The sequence below is a fragment of the Microtus pennsylvanicus genome, chromosome 8 (genome assembly GCF_037038515.1).
Source record: "Microtus pennsylvanicus isolate mMicPen1 chromosome 8, mMicPen1.hap1, whole genome shotgun sequence".
Taxonomy (NCBI): domain Eukaryota; kingdom Metazoa; phylum Chordata; class Mammalia; order Rodentia; family Cricetidae; genus Microtus; species Microtus pennsylvanicus.
Window position 1 is genome coordinate 12,011,339 of NC_134586.1, and position 15,064 is coordinate 12,026,402.

The 15,064-nt window shown below is 40.5% G+C and overlaps 1 protein-coding gene across 1 annotated transcript in view; it reads left to right on the plus strand.

The window, feature by feature from the left end:
• Slc15a5 (solute carrier family 15 member 5) overlaps window positions 1-15,064 on the plus strand; it is a 114,280-nt gene that overhangs the window by 56,000 nt on the left and 43,216 nt on the right. The window contains exon 6 of the mRNA XM_075981924.1: window positions 2,003-2,185. Coding sequence (XP_075838039.1) covers window positions 2,003-2,185 — 183 coding nt within the window. The remainder of the gene's footprint in view (window positions 1-2,002; window positions 2,186-15,064) is intronic.

Here is a 15,064-nt window from a genome sequence, read left to right on the forward strand (position 1 = left end):
GCATGTACAAATGTGTGCTGGTGTATATATCAGTGTGGTCTGTTAATATGCATGTGTGCAGTGCATGCATGCATGTATGGTGGTATGTACATATGGTGTACATACCGCTGCATGCGCATGTGGAGGCCATAAGAAGGTGTAATCTGGCTTAATCTATCAACCTTTATTTCATGTAGAGTTTCATGCATGCATATAATGTGTATTGATTAAATCCACTTTCCGTTTTACTCCCCTTCAACTCTTCCTCTAGCCTGGATCACTTTTCAGCCTCAGCTTCATGTGCTTTTTCGTTCAAATGCAGTGTCCACTTAGTGATGTTTATATAGATTGTGGGACAATCTACTGGAGCGTGGATTGCTCCTCTGGGGCTACAGATCTGAAGAAAACTGACTCTCCCTAAAATTAAAAATAAAATGGCAAGAGATGCTCGTGTGGATGTGGAGGAAAGAGACCCAATTATCGCAATTGGTGCAGCATTATGGAGATAGATATGAAGAAACCTCAGGAAGTTAAATTTGATCTCCCATATGACCTAGCTATGTCACTCTTTGTCATACACCAGAAGGATTCTGTACCCTTCTACAGACATAAGTTTCTGTGCTGTGTCCTTCATTCATCTGTTCATAAGAGCCACGAAACAGAAACTGCCTAGATGTCTTCAACTGATGAATAGATAAAGAAAACATGGTTTATACACACAGTTGTAATATTCTTCAGCTGTAAAGAAAAATGAATTGAGGTAGGATCTCTCCCTGAACTGGAAGAACATGGTTTTAGTCTGGCCAGCCAGTGAACTCCCAGGGCCTGGCCATCATCTGTTACCTCTGGTTTTAAGGGGATCCTGAGGATTTAAACTTGGGTCTTTTGCCTTCACAGCAAATGCTAAGCCATCTCCCTACCCTTTCTTGTCCTTTCTTATTTAAGATTTCTAGTCTTCAATTCTCTATTAGCTGCAGAGATCAGAAATACAACATAGAAAAATCATAAAAATGATAAGATCCTATCTTCAAATCATTTAACAACAGTAATTTAAATTACATAAAGAGATGGTTTTGTCTTATTTTTTTTCCTGAATCATAGTTTCAGTCAAATATACCTTTTGAAATTTATCTGTACTTCTGTATTGGGGAGACTGAGGCAGGAATTTCCACAAATTTGATGTTCTCCTGGGCTATAGTGTGAGACCTTGTTCCATACAAAACAGGGGGTGGGAAGTTCCCTTTAACAAAGACTGGTGTGTGGAGAGTGAAAGTTAAAACCTATTGCAGTATCTTCTATAATCCTCAAGACTATTTGTGACCAGGAGCTTTTATGATGCTAACAGGACAGTATTTTATTGAAATCTCACAACTTCTCTAGAATCTTAGCTTTATTGCCAGGACTTAGATGTCAAGAGAGTGACAATAAGCTTAAGCAACAAGCACAAGACCCAGGGCTGTGGGATAATGCTCTTTATCCTCTTGTCCACTGTAAAGATTTGTCAGGCATATTAGTTTACTGAAACACTGATTGGCCAGTAGCAGACAGGAAGTATAGCTGGGGTGACTCAACTAAGAGAATTCTGGGAAGAGGAAAGGTAGAGACGTAGTCACCAGTCACAGAGGAAGCAAGATGAGAATGCCTCATTGAGAAAAGGTACCTAGCCACATGGCTAAACATAGACAAGAGTTATGGGTTAATTTAAGTTGTAGGAGTAAGTTAATAAGAATCCTGGGCTAATAGGCCAGGCAGATTATAATTAATATAAATCTCTGTGTGTTTATTTTGGACTGAATGACTTCAGGACTGGGCAGACTAGAAACTTCTGGCTATAGCTCAGTAAGGAGTAAACTGAGAAAAATGGAGTGAACTCAGCCCTTTGGAGCTTAAGCCTGGAGTGGCTGTGCCCCAAGGTTTGCTGCTCTCTGAGTATCAGAAGAATGTTCCAGAAGCATCCCCAAAGGCATAAGTAAGGTTGTGACTTGTTAGCATGTTTCCTCTTTTTGTTTTGCTTTCTCTGCAGTTGCTGGTAGCAGTTGTGCAGCCTTGTCTGTGGTCATAGCCGGCTTCCTAGAAATACACAGAAAACTCACCTGGGAGCTGTCTCCTTCAGGCAAAGGTTTCTCTGTTTCCTCACTGGCCTTTGGCTCTCTGGTTCCTCAGTATGTTCTGCTTGGAGTGTCTGAAGCCCTGGTAAACCCAGCAGGTGAGTAAGGCTGTGAGAGAGTGCTTAAGAGGAGCATGTTCCATGGCCTGTATTCCCAGCAATGCCTGTTTACACCCTCATTTAAGACAATGTCTCAGTTTTCTTTGTTCTGTTATCTGTAACCAACATTAATTATGTAGGAGACCGCAAATAAGGTATTTCCACACTAACTCAGAATTGAGTATAATGAGGGGTTCTTTATTTAGGGGGAGCTCACAGATCACAGTCATCTGCATGAACAGGGAATAAGAACCAAATCCAGCATCCATGCAAGAGAGTAGAGAAAGCCAGTGCACGAGTGCACCACACATTTTGGTACCCAAGGCCACACCCAACAGGGTCAAGCCTCTCAAAAGTCATTGACTGAAGGAGGTTCCCCATCACCTCCCTCTTTGGTCTAAATAAGAGAGTTTCAAACCCAATACAAAACTATATACAATAAGAACGGATATCAAAACTACATACAATAACAACAGATATCAAGTATAAAAATTAGAGTTACAACCAGCATAAATAATATTAAGCAGGAAACATATGCTAAATGTTTTAATTCTATCCTAAGGAGTCTTATATTAGAAATGCCTTGGCTAAGTAATGGGAGGAAAGTAACTACAACTATTTAGTCTTCAACCCCATTCAAGACCTGAAAAGGGAGATAATATTACTTTAGTAGGCAGGAAGTACAAATATGCAGCTTTTAAAATGTGCAATAAATGAAAGAGGCAACTGGATACCTGGGCAATCACCCAAAGTCTCATTTGCAACGTTGGGGCAACCAACTTTGACTAAGGCCTAGAGTAACTGACAGATCATTTTCAGAGTCAGAAAAAAAAATTAAAACTATCTTACCTTGTTTTGGCAAGGTTTGGCAGTCTTTTTCTTGTATCCTGTTTGTCCAGTCTGGACACCACACATTTTGTCAATGGTTGAGGCATGGGCAGTTCCTTGCCCAAAGGCCAGTTTTGCTAAGAAAAAAAACAAGCTTAAACTGGAGTGTCTTTAGTGTTCAACATTCTCTCAGGAATAGATCAGTGCTGCCAGAAGCATTCGTGTCTCTCGTAAACAGAATTCTAAGTTGTTTAAATGCCATGTTCTACAGATCTTTGAAATATTTTAAAATTACCTATTTATGCAAAATATAATCCCTATGTATCTAAAGAACCTGATTAGTCTAACTGTAAGTATAACAAACTTGGATGACTATTGACCTATAATTTTTAATACCTATACAGCTCCAAGACTAAGACTTCATATTAGAACATTAAACAATCTTTAAACAACTGTGCAGCAAATGAGGTCAATGACCTCAAAATGTAAACATTGTATAAATATCTTGATCAGAGTTAGAAATATGATGTGATAAATATATCCTAAAATCGTATCAATATACAAAATGTCTTAAGCAGAGGTATGAACATGCATGCATAAAATATGACAAAATAAGTTTGCATAGGTGTACAAATATTGTAAACAGAAATAGCATGTTCAATATAAGAAATATAATTTGAATTTGTATTAATATACAAAAATCTACATCAATACAAATTGTCTAAATAATAGCTCACAATTATTCACTCTACTACTCACTATTATTTTTATTATTAGTGTGTGTAAACTCACACTAATCTGCCTATTATCCCATTCAATTTTCCCTGTTTTTAAGTGAGATCTCTGAGCTTACAAAATTTCCACCCCAACACCAACCCTATATCAGTTATAATCAACCCCTAATTGATGTCCCTAACCCTGAGGACAAACTTTGTTGGTAGAAGAGCTATTGTCTTCTAGAATTACCTGGGGCGATGTTTTTTTCTACGGTATCCTGTAAAACTAAAATGATGGTTAAGTTTCAAGATTACTGGCTGGTATAATTGCAAACAGTTTCTGAGTAATCAATAGGGCTTTTCTGAAGTTCTTATTTAAAGTATCTTAGACGGCTAACCATTCCACACCTTGCAAGGAAACGTGAATAAGATAATCTCACACTAACTCAAAATTGAGTATAATAAGGGATTCTTTATTTAGTGGGGACTCACAGATCATAGTCCTCTGCATGAATGATAGCAGGAACCAAATCCAGCATCCAGGTGAGAGAGGAGAAAGAGAGCAAGCACATGAGCACACACCTTTTTGGTACCCAAGGCCAAGCCCAACCTGGTCTAGCCTCTCAAAGACCATTGGCTGAAGGAGGTTCTCCAGCATAATTCTATTAGATATAAAGGAACTCGCAACCTTATTAGAGCCAAGACCATTTGGTGAGACAGAAAGAAATCTGGAAGACAATGAACTGCAGTACACTGAGTTAAAGCCTATTCTCTAGCCTCGGACTTCCTCCCTCTAACACAAAGGCACTCACATGCACACACTCCCAAAATTGGAGCATGGACTTTGAAAGCACATAAACATGCAAATGAAATGAAAATTTGATGCCATTTACCTAATAACTTGATGTCTTCAAATTAAATTACCCTAGATTAAGTGTAATCACCAGTATTTCATAAGACATATTTAAATTATGTTTATTAAATATCAGAAGTTTCTAGATTATCTCAATTGCTTATATTGATTAGCTAGCCACTTTATACTTTATCACAAGAATTTGAGAACTTCCTGCGATGTTGTCAGTGTGTTTGTGTGTATACACATTTACCAGAATAACCTAGCAAGCCTATGTCGGGTTTTGATCTTCTCACGGTTCCCTGGAATGTGATAGCTACATGTAACTCAATCCACATTACACTTCACTGGGAGTATTTTACATGATTAACAAAAGAAAATAGATTGCTTGCTAATTTCCTCGTGTGAGTATTTTGCCCATGCATATTGTGCATGCATTGCCTTTGGGGCCAGAAGAGTATCTGATTCACTAGAACTGGAGCTGCAAGTGACTGTAAGCCATCCTGTGGGTGCGGGAATCTAACCCAGGTCTTATAGTAAAAACAGCTAGAGCTCTTAACCATTGAACCACCTCCCTGGTCCCTTTAACTGTCTCCACATATCCAATGTCTCCTCTTTTCCACCACCTTTGCGAAATCATCCTAAATGAAAATTCTAATCATTTCACTTGTATCTAAAACCCTCAATGAGTCTATTATAGTCTGAATTATTTCAAACTTTTTATGTACATATTTAATAACTTTATCCCCTCACACAATGTGCACATAGAAAAAACCAGAGCAATTAATTTAAATAAATGAAATAAATGAATGAAATTTGTCTAATCATAGCTTTCAAACATATTCACATTTTTTCTCATTCTGTTAAAACCTTTGATTCACATGTTCCATTTGAATCAGCTATTAGAGTCTGTGATGGGAAGGTCACTGTAAGCCCAGCGAAGAATAAATAAGAATTGTGGACAAATGCTGCCACACTGGCGTTTGTCATCAGCCCAATGTTGTTTGTAGGAAGGTCTTGAAAATAGGTAAAATTCTCTGGGCTTCCTGTAAAAGAATAAGTACGTGTAGGAAATTCCTAGCCTGCTCAGCAAAGTGATTAGACATTTAGAGGCCAAAGAGATCATTAAAACCATGAATTATTAAAAATGATGGATTGTGTAATGTAATCCCTAATCTAACCATTTAGAATAACTATCATGAAACCAAGTTTACCTGTTTACTATAGACAGAGTTTGTGTATCAGAGACCACAGACCTCATGACCAGTTTTCTACTACCTGCTACATGAGGGACTCATTTAATCTCTAGGCTTCAACTTTCTAATCTTAAAAAATAGAAAGAATAATCATTATTCCTTATATCACAGCATTGGGGTGAATGGGAATGGGACACCATTCTTCAAAAACCAACTTATATAAAGTGTGAATGGGTCTGTTGATCTGTAAAATCAAGTTACGCCAGACAGGCAGGGCAGCGTGGACATTCAACTTTCTGATCTTAAACCTGGACTGGCCTGAGTGTAGCACAAATTCTAATTGTTCGTAATAACAAAGTCCTGGAGACAGATCTTAAGGGGTGAAATTTGAGAGACTGGAGAAGCAGAGCAGTTAGTCACTAGAGACACTTTGCCTCTACCACGTCCTCAGACCAAATGGGCAGTCCTGTCCTCAGACTGTCTCCTCTGACTGCAACTGTCTCCACCAAACCTCAGACTGCACTGAGCTCCCATTTCCTTTTATCTTATATTCCTCTCTCTGCCCAGCCATATCACTCCTGTCTCCACCTCCCTAGTGCTGGGATTAAAGGTGGGATCCCAAGTGCTGGGATCACCTTTGTGTGAACTCTGTTTCTCTTTTAGACAGATTTAATCATGTGTAGGCTGGGGTGGCCTTGAACTCACAAAGATCCCTCTGCCTCTCTCTCACAAATCCTGGAATTAGAGCTATGCTCCACCATTCCCTGACCTCTAATGGCTTAGCTCTGCACTCTGTTCTTCCGGCAAGCTTTATTTGTTAAAACACAAAGAAAATATCACTGCACCTGAGTTCAGACCCTGTTCTGCTACTGACTACCGGGCAATGCTGGGCTTCTCTCATCATCTAGAGGAGTTAGCCCAAGAACCTAGGGTAGTATTTTTTTTAATTTTTTTAAATTATTTATTTATTTATTAAGGATTTCTGTCTCTTCCCCGCCACTGCCTCCTATTTCCCCCCTCCCCCAATCAAGTCTCCCTCCCTAGGGAAGTATTTTATACAAAGCAAAACACTGAGTATTTTGTACATAGACAATGCTTTACAATCAGCAACATCACGTGAGTTTGTTTTCCTCACTGCTATTTGCGTAAAATTAGTAGTGCCAACCTCAGGACTCAACACAGGTCCTTGAGTCACAAACAAATTAAACACCTAAGGATGTGAGCAGAACTGCCTTTCTCCCATGAGCCACCCAGGATCCCTCTCTATTCTTTTCTTCCATGATGCCTACAACGCAATAGCAAGAATTAGAATGTTCGGAATATGACCTAGCTCTGGCCACACTTATTTCATCCAGACCTCTGAACTTATACCTCCTCCTGCTCCTGCCACATTAGTCCATTCTCTCTCTCCCTTTTAAATGATTCGTATTTTATTTCATGTGTATGATTGTCCACCTTTATGTACGTCTGGGCATCAGATTGTGTGCCCAGTGTCCCCAGAAGTCAGAAGATCCATCTCTCCAGTGCCAAGTCCATGAACATGAGAGCAGCCATGGTAGCCTTTCCTAAACATCCATCCCATCATCAAAGGTGTACCATGAGAATCAGATCTTCTTGAACTTATGAACTGTTGTTAGCTACCATGCAGGTACTGGAGATCTATCCAGGTCCTCTGAAAGAGTAGCTAGTGTCCTTAACCACTGATCCATCCCTCCAGTGCCAAGTCCATGTCTTGAGAGCAGCCATGGTCATCTTTTCTAAATATCCATCCCATAGTTGAAGGTGTACCATTTCCCAATAGACGTAGAAGTGAACAGTCTCACTCCCCTTGCCAAGATTTGGCAATTGTCTGATGTTCCCACTGAATCTTATAATATCCTGACTCTCACCATTCACACAAGTCTCTATGTTTCTAGGTCAGCCAGTGTGACCCCATTCCTGAGGCCTGTGCATGGACTTTGGGTGTGTAATGCCTTTTCCTGTTTTGAAATGATGGCTTCTTCCCATTGAGTTTTCTCAAAAGTCACCCACTCAGAGAAATTATTCTTGTCATTCTTATTTGTGATTTCTCATCCTGTCTCTATAATAACCTCTCTCACACATACACACTTCTTTTTAAAATAATACAAAAATCTTGAATTGCCTTCTATACTGTCTGGCTCTTGGCAGAAGAGTATATGTTTCATCAGACCATACCTTTGTTCCCGTGGTTTGTCCTTATAGTGCCCTGAGTTCAGCCTCCCAGAAAGGAGTGTATGCAAAGTATGCTATAAACAAATGTATTTTTAATTCAGTTAATAAAAAAATGATGGAAATCAATGATTTTTATGTCCTATGTTAATGGTAGTGGACAAGGAAGAACAGTAGCTAACTCTAAAGATATCCAGGTTGTCTTCTGCCCTACAATGATCTGTGGTACACTGGAGATGTGCTTGCGGTCCTAGTGGGGAAAGAAAGCTTTCAAACCAATCTTTATTGTAGCAGCATCTTCTCCAGCTGTTTGTAGGCCTGGAAGTTTTAGATTTAACCACCAATACAGAAACAAAAGAAAACATCAAGACAATATCTGTCAAAACTATGTTACTGGAGATCTTAAAACTTTTTAGTCACTGAAAAGTAGAGACAAAGTAGGAAAGATAGGAGCTGAGAGGGGTGCACAGAGGCGATTACAGCTCAGAGACACTACGAAGTCAGGCCAAGGTCACTTTTACAAAGTAGGCAATAATAGATAGATTTTGTGGTTCAGTCTCTATTTTGGTTGTTTGACTATGACACTGTGGTTCAAACTAAGCTGGTGAGAATGCATAATGGAGGGTACGGCCATGCTATGGTACAGCTTTATGAACATGGGTGCTGGCCGGGTCGCTTTCCCACCACGGCTGTCCTATCCCTAGATGGGTCCATGATATAGTGACTACAGGTGTAAACGGACTGAAATTCAAGGTGGCACCGGACACATCAGAAGCAAGATTTGGATGAATAGGAGGATGGGTTATACAGTATGAAAGGTGCTGAGATCTCACCCAAGGGACAATGTTGGCAGAGAGGGTGAGAAGAATCTGTCCATTCTGAGAAGAGTGAGCATGATTGGCAGGTGCCAGCACACAAGAGAAGTAGTGGATAACATGGTATCATGAGATTCCTGGCCCAGTTCTTCAGGTATAAGGACAGAATGCTGCTCTGCAGGTCCAGTTGGGTAAACTCCATTTCCGGGACTGTGCTCCTTTGAGTGCTCTAAATTGCTTCTCTTCAAACATAATAAACACATTTTCAACTGTTCAAGAATAACTGGAGTGAAAAACAAAGAATCCCAGCGATGAATTCCCCATCACAGGTGCCTTCGGAAGGTGGTTATGTCTCCATATGCTCCAGACTCGGCACACACTGCGGGTGCCATCCTCACACACCATCGCCTGATGCTCTCTGGAGGCACGTTTGAACGCTCGTTGGCAAGAAGACCGGTTCTCATAGACACTTTGAATTTTTTTTTACTGAGTCTCCATAGTATAGTGGTTATTTTAGAGGAGTGACTGACTTGTTGATAATATCTGCACCATAATGGGCTACAAGAAGCATCTTGGAGCCTGGAAGCAGAAACTGATGATCACTAAAGTTGAACAAGATCAGAACATGCAATTAGGCCCCCGAGATTTGGAGATCTGAAGGCTTGAAAAGCGAAGTCCTATAAAAGGGAACTGGAGGCTTTGGAAAAATGGCTAAAATGACACCAAAGGAAGATTAACCAGCAGGCAGATAGCTGGCAGAGTGTATTCATGAATTATGCACTGCACCAGAAGTTCTAGCAAGAGAAAAGCATGGGATTAATTATTAAGTAGTAGAGTAATCATGGTCTCGTGCACTGTGCTTCTTCCCAGGGAAAGGAATCAGCCCACTTAGTCTTCCTGCCCATTATTGGTCTCCCCGTATTTTTAGTGAGCAGGATTCATGAACCAAATCCATCGTAATCAGAATCAGTTCTTCCCAAAGCATGTGAACTGTCCTGAAAGTACTAGAAGGCTTGACCTCATGGACCTGCTGGTGATTTCTAGCATATGAAGAGCTGTAGAACCTGGTCACAAACATTAGAAGCTTTTCTTTGCAGCGTGCTATTTACTGCCTTCATTGTCCTCACCCTCAATCAGTGCTTATTCAATTGGCCTGTGTAGTGCCGTGCACTCCTCTGCCAGCCCTCCCAGTGCCTATAATCAGAGAAGGAAGGGATACATCTACCCATCTCCAGACGAGCTCTCAGCAGCTTTCCTGGAGCATAGACTGGAATGCTCCTAAGTAAAGACAAGTAAACTGGAAATGCTGTGCAATTACAGGAAAATTAGTAATATGCGTTTTTATTGTGTATTAGTAATTTCATTTAAAGGGCTTAACATTTAAAGTTCATTTAAAGTAAGTACATATAAAGTTAGAGTTTTCATGGCTGTAGAGAGACATGACCATGGCAAGTGTTATAAAAAAATATTTAATTGAGATGGTGCCTTACAGTTTCAGAAACTTAGTCATTATCATCATGGTAGGAAACATGGAGGCTGGGAGTATAGCAGTGTGCAGACAGACAGCCATGGTACTGGAGAATTCTACATCTTGATCCAAAGGCAACAGGAAGTTAACTGAGACACTGGGCATGGCTTGAGCATATATGAAACCTCAAAACCTGCCTCCACCATGACACACTTCCTCCAAAAAAGCCATACCCACTCCAACAAAAGAACACCTCCTAATAGTACCACTCCCTTTGGGGGTCATTTTCTTTCAAACCACCACATCCTAGACAAGAGTTGGCGAAATGGCTCTGCAAATGAACAAGTTTGTTATTGAATCTGTGGACCTGAGTCTAATCTTTGGAAGCTATAAGTAGAAGGAAAGAACTGACCCCAGAAAGTTGCCCTCTGACCTCCACACAACTGCTATGACCCTGTGCTCATACATGCATATTAATGATAATAACATAGTTGGGGGATGCTGTGGGCAGAGACAGAGTTTTTCTAGAGGAAATACAAGTAAGCCAGGTCTGACCAGTTCCCAAGAGACAAAAGAGGCAATAAAAACATACCTCTACTCTTATAGACAAGACAACAAAATGTTCAGTGCTTCAAGTTCAACCATTTTCTATTATCTCTTCTTTTTAAAACTGAGTCTTAATATCAATTTACGATCTCATTTGTTGCTACTTATAATACAATAGTCTCACACTAGCTCAGAACGGAGTATAGTAAAGCTTTATTTATTATTTAGAGGTAGACTCACAAAAAAGGCAGTGATCAGCAGTCCTCTGCATGGTTGGGGAACTGGGACCGAATCCAGCATCCAAAAGGGGCCACACATGTTTTTACATCTGCATATATAGTACATGTGACCATGCCCAAAGTGGTACAGTACTTAAAGGTCATTGGCTAAAGGAGTTCTCACTGCACCCTCTTTGTCCAAATAAAAGAGTTGTAAGACTAATGCAAAACTATATACAGTAAAAACAAATATCAAGTATAAAAATTAGAATTACAACTAGCATGAACAACATCAAGCAAGAAACATATGCTAAATGTTTCAATATCATCGTATCCTAAGGGGTCAAACTCTTGTTTTAGAAATGCTTGACTAAGTCATGAGAGGAAGGTAACTATGACTATCTAGTCTTCAAACCCATCAGAGACCTGAGAAGGGAACTAATAATCTTCAAACCCATCAAAGACCTGCGAAGGGGACTAATACTATTTGAGTAAACAGGAAATGCAGTCAAGCAACTGCCAAAAGGTGCAAGAAATGACAGAGACAACCAGCTACCTGGTCCATCTCCCAAAGTCTTATTTGCAATGTTGGGGCAATCAACTTTGGCTGAGGCCTAGAGTAACTGACAGACCATTTTCAGAGGCAGGAAAATTTTAAAACCACATTACCAGGCCTTGGCAAAGTTTAGCAGTCTTTTTGCTTGTATCCTGTTTGTCCAGTCTGGACACTATGCATTTTGTCAGTGGTCAAGGCAGGGACAATTGTTTGCCTAAAGGCCAGTTTTACCAAGAAGAAAACAAGCTCCAAGTGGAGTGCCTTTGGTGTCCAACATTCCCTCAGGAATAGATCAGTACTGTCAGGAGCAATCATGTCTCACTTTAACAAAATTCGAAGTTATTTAAATGTCATATTCTACAGTTCTCTGAAGTGGTTGAAGATTACTTATTGATGTGGAATACAATCTCTATGTATCTAAAGAACCTGATTAGTCTAACTATAAGTATGACAAACATGGATGACTATTGACCTATAATTCTTAATACCTATTTAGCTTAACTACTAAAGCTTTATATTAAAATATTAATATTAACAGTCTTTAAACAACTGTACAGCAAATGAGGACAATGACCTCAAAATGTAAACAGTGTATAAATAGCTTGATCAGAGTTAGAAATGTATAGTGCAATATGATAAATCTAAACTAAAATTGCATCAATATACAAAATATCTTAAGCAGAGGTAGAAACATACATGCATACACTATGACAAAATAACTTTGCATAGGTACACAAATATTGTAAACAAAACTAGGAGCATATTCAATATAACAAATATAATTTGAATTTGTATCAATATACAAGAATCTACACCAGTGTAAATTGTCTATAAATAATAGCTCACATGTTTAAACAAAATGGGAAGATGAAGTGACAGCTTCTTCATCCAAGACCTTTAAGACACTGGTCCACTTTGGGCATGGTCACATGTATTATATACACAGATGTAAAATCATGTGTGGCCCCTTTTGGCTGCTGGATTCGATCCCAGTTCCCCACTTATGCAGAGGAATGCTGATCACCACCTTTTCTGTGAGTCTACCCCTAAATAATAAATAAAGCTTTACTATACACCATTCTGAGCTAGTGTGGGACTATTGTATTATAAGCAGCAACACTCACATTAGAAATTTTTTCATGATGATTTTTTTATTGCTTTTATTGAGCTACATATTTTTCTCTTCTCCTCTTTCTTCCTCCCCACTTCTCTTCTACCCTCTCCCATGATTCCCACACTCCCAGTTTACTCAGGAGATCTTGTCTTTTAAATGCCTTTGTTGTTATTGTTGTTGTTATTATTGTTTGGTTTTTTTTTCAAGACAGGGTTTTTCTGTAACTTTGGAGCCTGTCCTGGAATTAGCTCTTGTAGACCAGGCTGGCCTCAAACTCTCAGAGATCTGCCTACCTTTGCCTCTTGAGTGCTGGGATTAAAGGCATGTGTCTACACCACCCGGCTAGAAAAATTTTTAAAGCACAAAAGGGAAAGAAGAAAATCAGAAACCATATAACCATGGAGGGATATTGCCTGCTGTAGTCTGAATTCTAATCGATTTTAGTAATCAGAACCCCAATCAGATATAGAGGTAAATGCTGAAAGATCAGAGAAGCAGAGAAGTCAGCAGTTCTTACATAGTTCTTACCTCTACTGAATCCTCAGACTGAATGGGTGATCCTATCTCTAAAAATCCTCAGACAGAATTCTCAGACTGAATGCCGTGAGCACCTACCTCTTCCAGCTTTATATTCCTCTTTCTGTCCAGCCAAATCCTTTCCTGTCTCTCTCTCCCTAGTGCTAGAATTAAACAGGTACTCTCAAGTACTAGGATTAAATGTGTGAGCCACCACTGCCTGACTCTGAATCTCTTTTAGTCTGGATTGATTTTATGTAGCCCAGGGTGGCCTTGAACTCACAGAAATCCAGCAGCCTCTGTCTTCCGAGTGCTGGGATTAAAGGTATGTACCACACTGCCTGGTCTCTATGGCTAACTATTGGCTAGCTCCACATTCTGATCTTCAAGCAAGCTTTATTTGTTGAAGCACAAACATAATCTCACCACATTTCTCATTCCCTGGCTGGTTTAGGCTTGACAGCTTCCTTACACAGCCCCGAACCACCTGGGTAAGAATGGCTCCCCCCTCTACAGTGTGCACAGTCCTCCTATATCAGTTAATAATCAAGTAGTTCCCATCTGCCATCCTGGTTTTGGCAATTCTTCAGTGGAGCCTCTTTCTCTAAGATGACTTTAGCCTGTGCAAATTTGACAGCTGGGCTAACCAGGACATGGTCAATGTATACAAACGGTTTTGTGCAGTGCCTTGCATAGATAGGATAAATACTGTTTAAGATAGTTAATGTTAACACAAAAACTCACAGCTGGTCAAAGTACCCAGGACAACACCAATCAGTTGTCTGCTCAGTCACAAATGAGACATCTATATCACACTTATCCCGAGGATCAGAGATCACTGCTGTAGAGGACATGCAAAGATTATAAGAGCCAGAAGCTGGAGAGGACCACAGGGAGTCTTCTAGACATGACAGGATCACTACACTCATGATCTCACAGCAGCTGTGGGTGCCTGCAAAAGACGAAGCCAGTCAACTTTACATCACTGATGTGGGAGTGTCATATATCAATCTGTTGATTTCATTGGCTAAGCAATAAAGAAACTGCTAGGCCCATTGGATAGGCCCACCCTTAGGTGGGTGGAGTAAACAGAACAGAACGCTGGGAGGAAGAGGAAGTGAGGGCAGACTCGACAGCTCTCCTCTCCGGAGCAGACGCAAGAGAGACGCCATGCTACCTGCTCCAGGCAGACGCATGTGATGAAGCTCCGACCCAGGATGGACTTAGGCTAGAATCTTCCCGGTAAGCGCACCTAGGGGCGCTACACAGATGATTAGAAATGGGCTAAATTAATATGTGAGAATTAACCTAGAAGAGGCTAGATAGGAATGGGCCATAGCAGTGTTTAATAGTGTCTGTGTAATTATTTCGGGACATAAGCTAGCCGGGCAGGCGGCTTGGGGTGTTGGGGACGGAGCCCCGCCGCCCATATTACTACAAATGACGCCCAGACGTGTGGCTAACTGAGTCCACAGAAAGCCTGAGAAAGCTTGGAAAAGAATAGAGTAAAGCATGTTTCTTATGGCAATCTCTTGGGTCTACTCTGCTTGCCAGAGGCAAGCAAGTGCCTCATCTAAGAGAGGCTTCCTGACTCAGCTTTAGCTGCAAAGCCTGCAGCTCATTAAGAGGTCCTGCCACAAAACACTTAAACAGTGTTGATGAAAAGCTGAACGCATGCTTTTCGGTTTTCAGCCGTAGCAGGAAAAAAGCTGCACCGCTTAAAAATGCCGGCTTTCTGGGCCATCCTGCCAGGGCAAACTCTGACTGTTTGAGGCAGGAGGGCCGGCTACCGAGAGAGGATTTGAGTGTTGTCTGTTGTAGCTTGCTGGCTGGCAGGGACCTTGAACCGCCATAGAGGTGTGG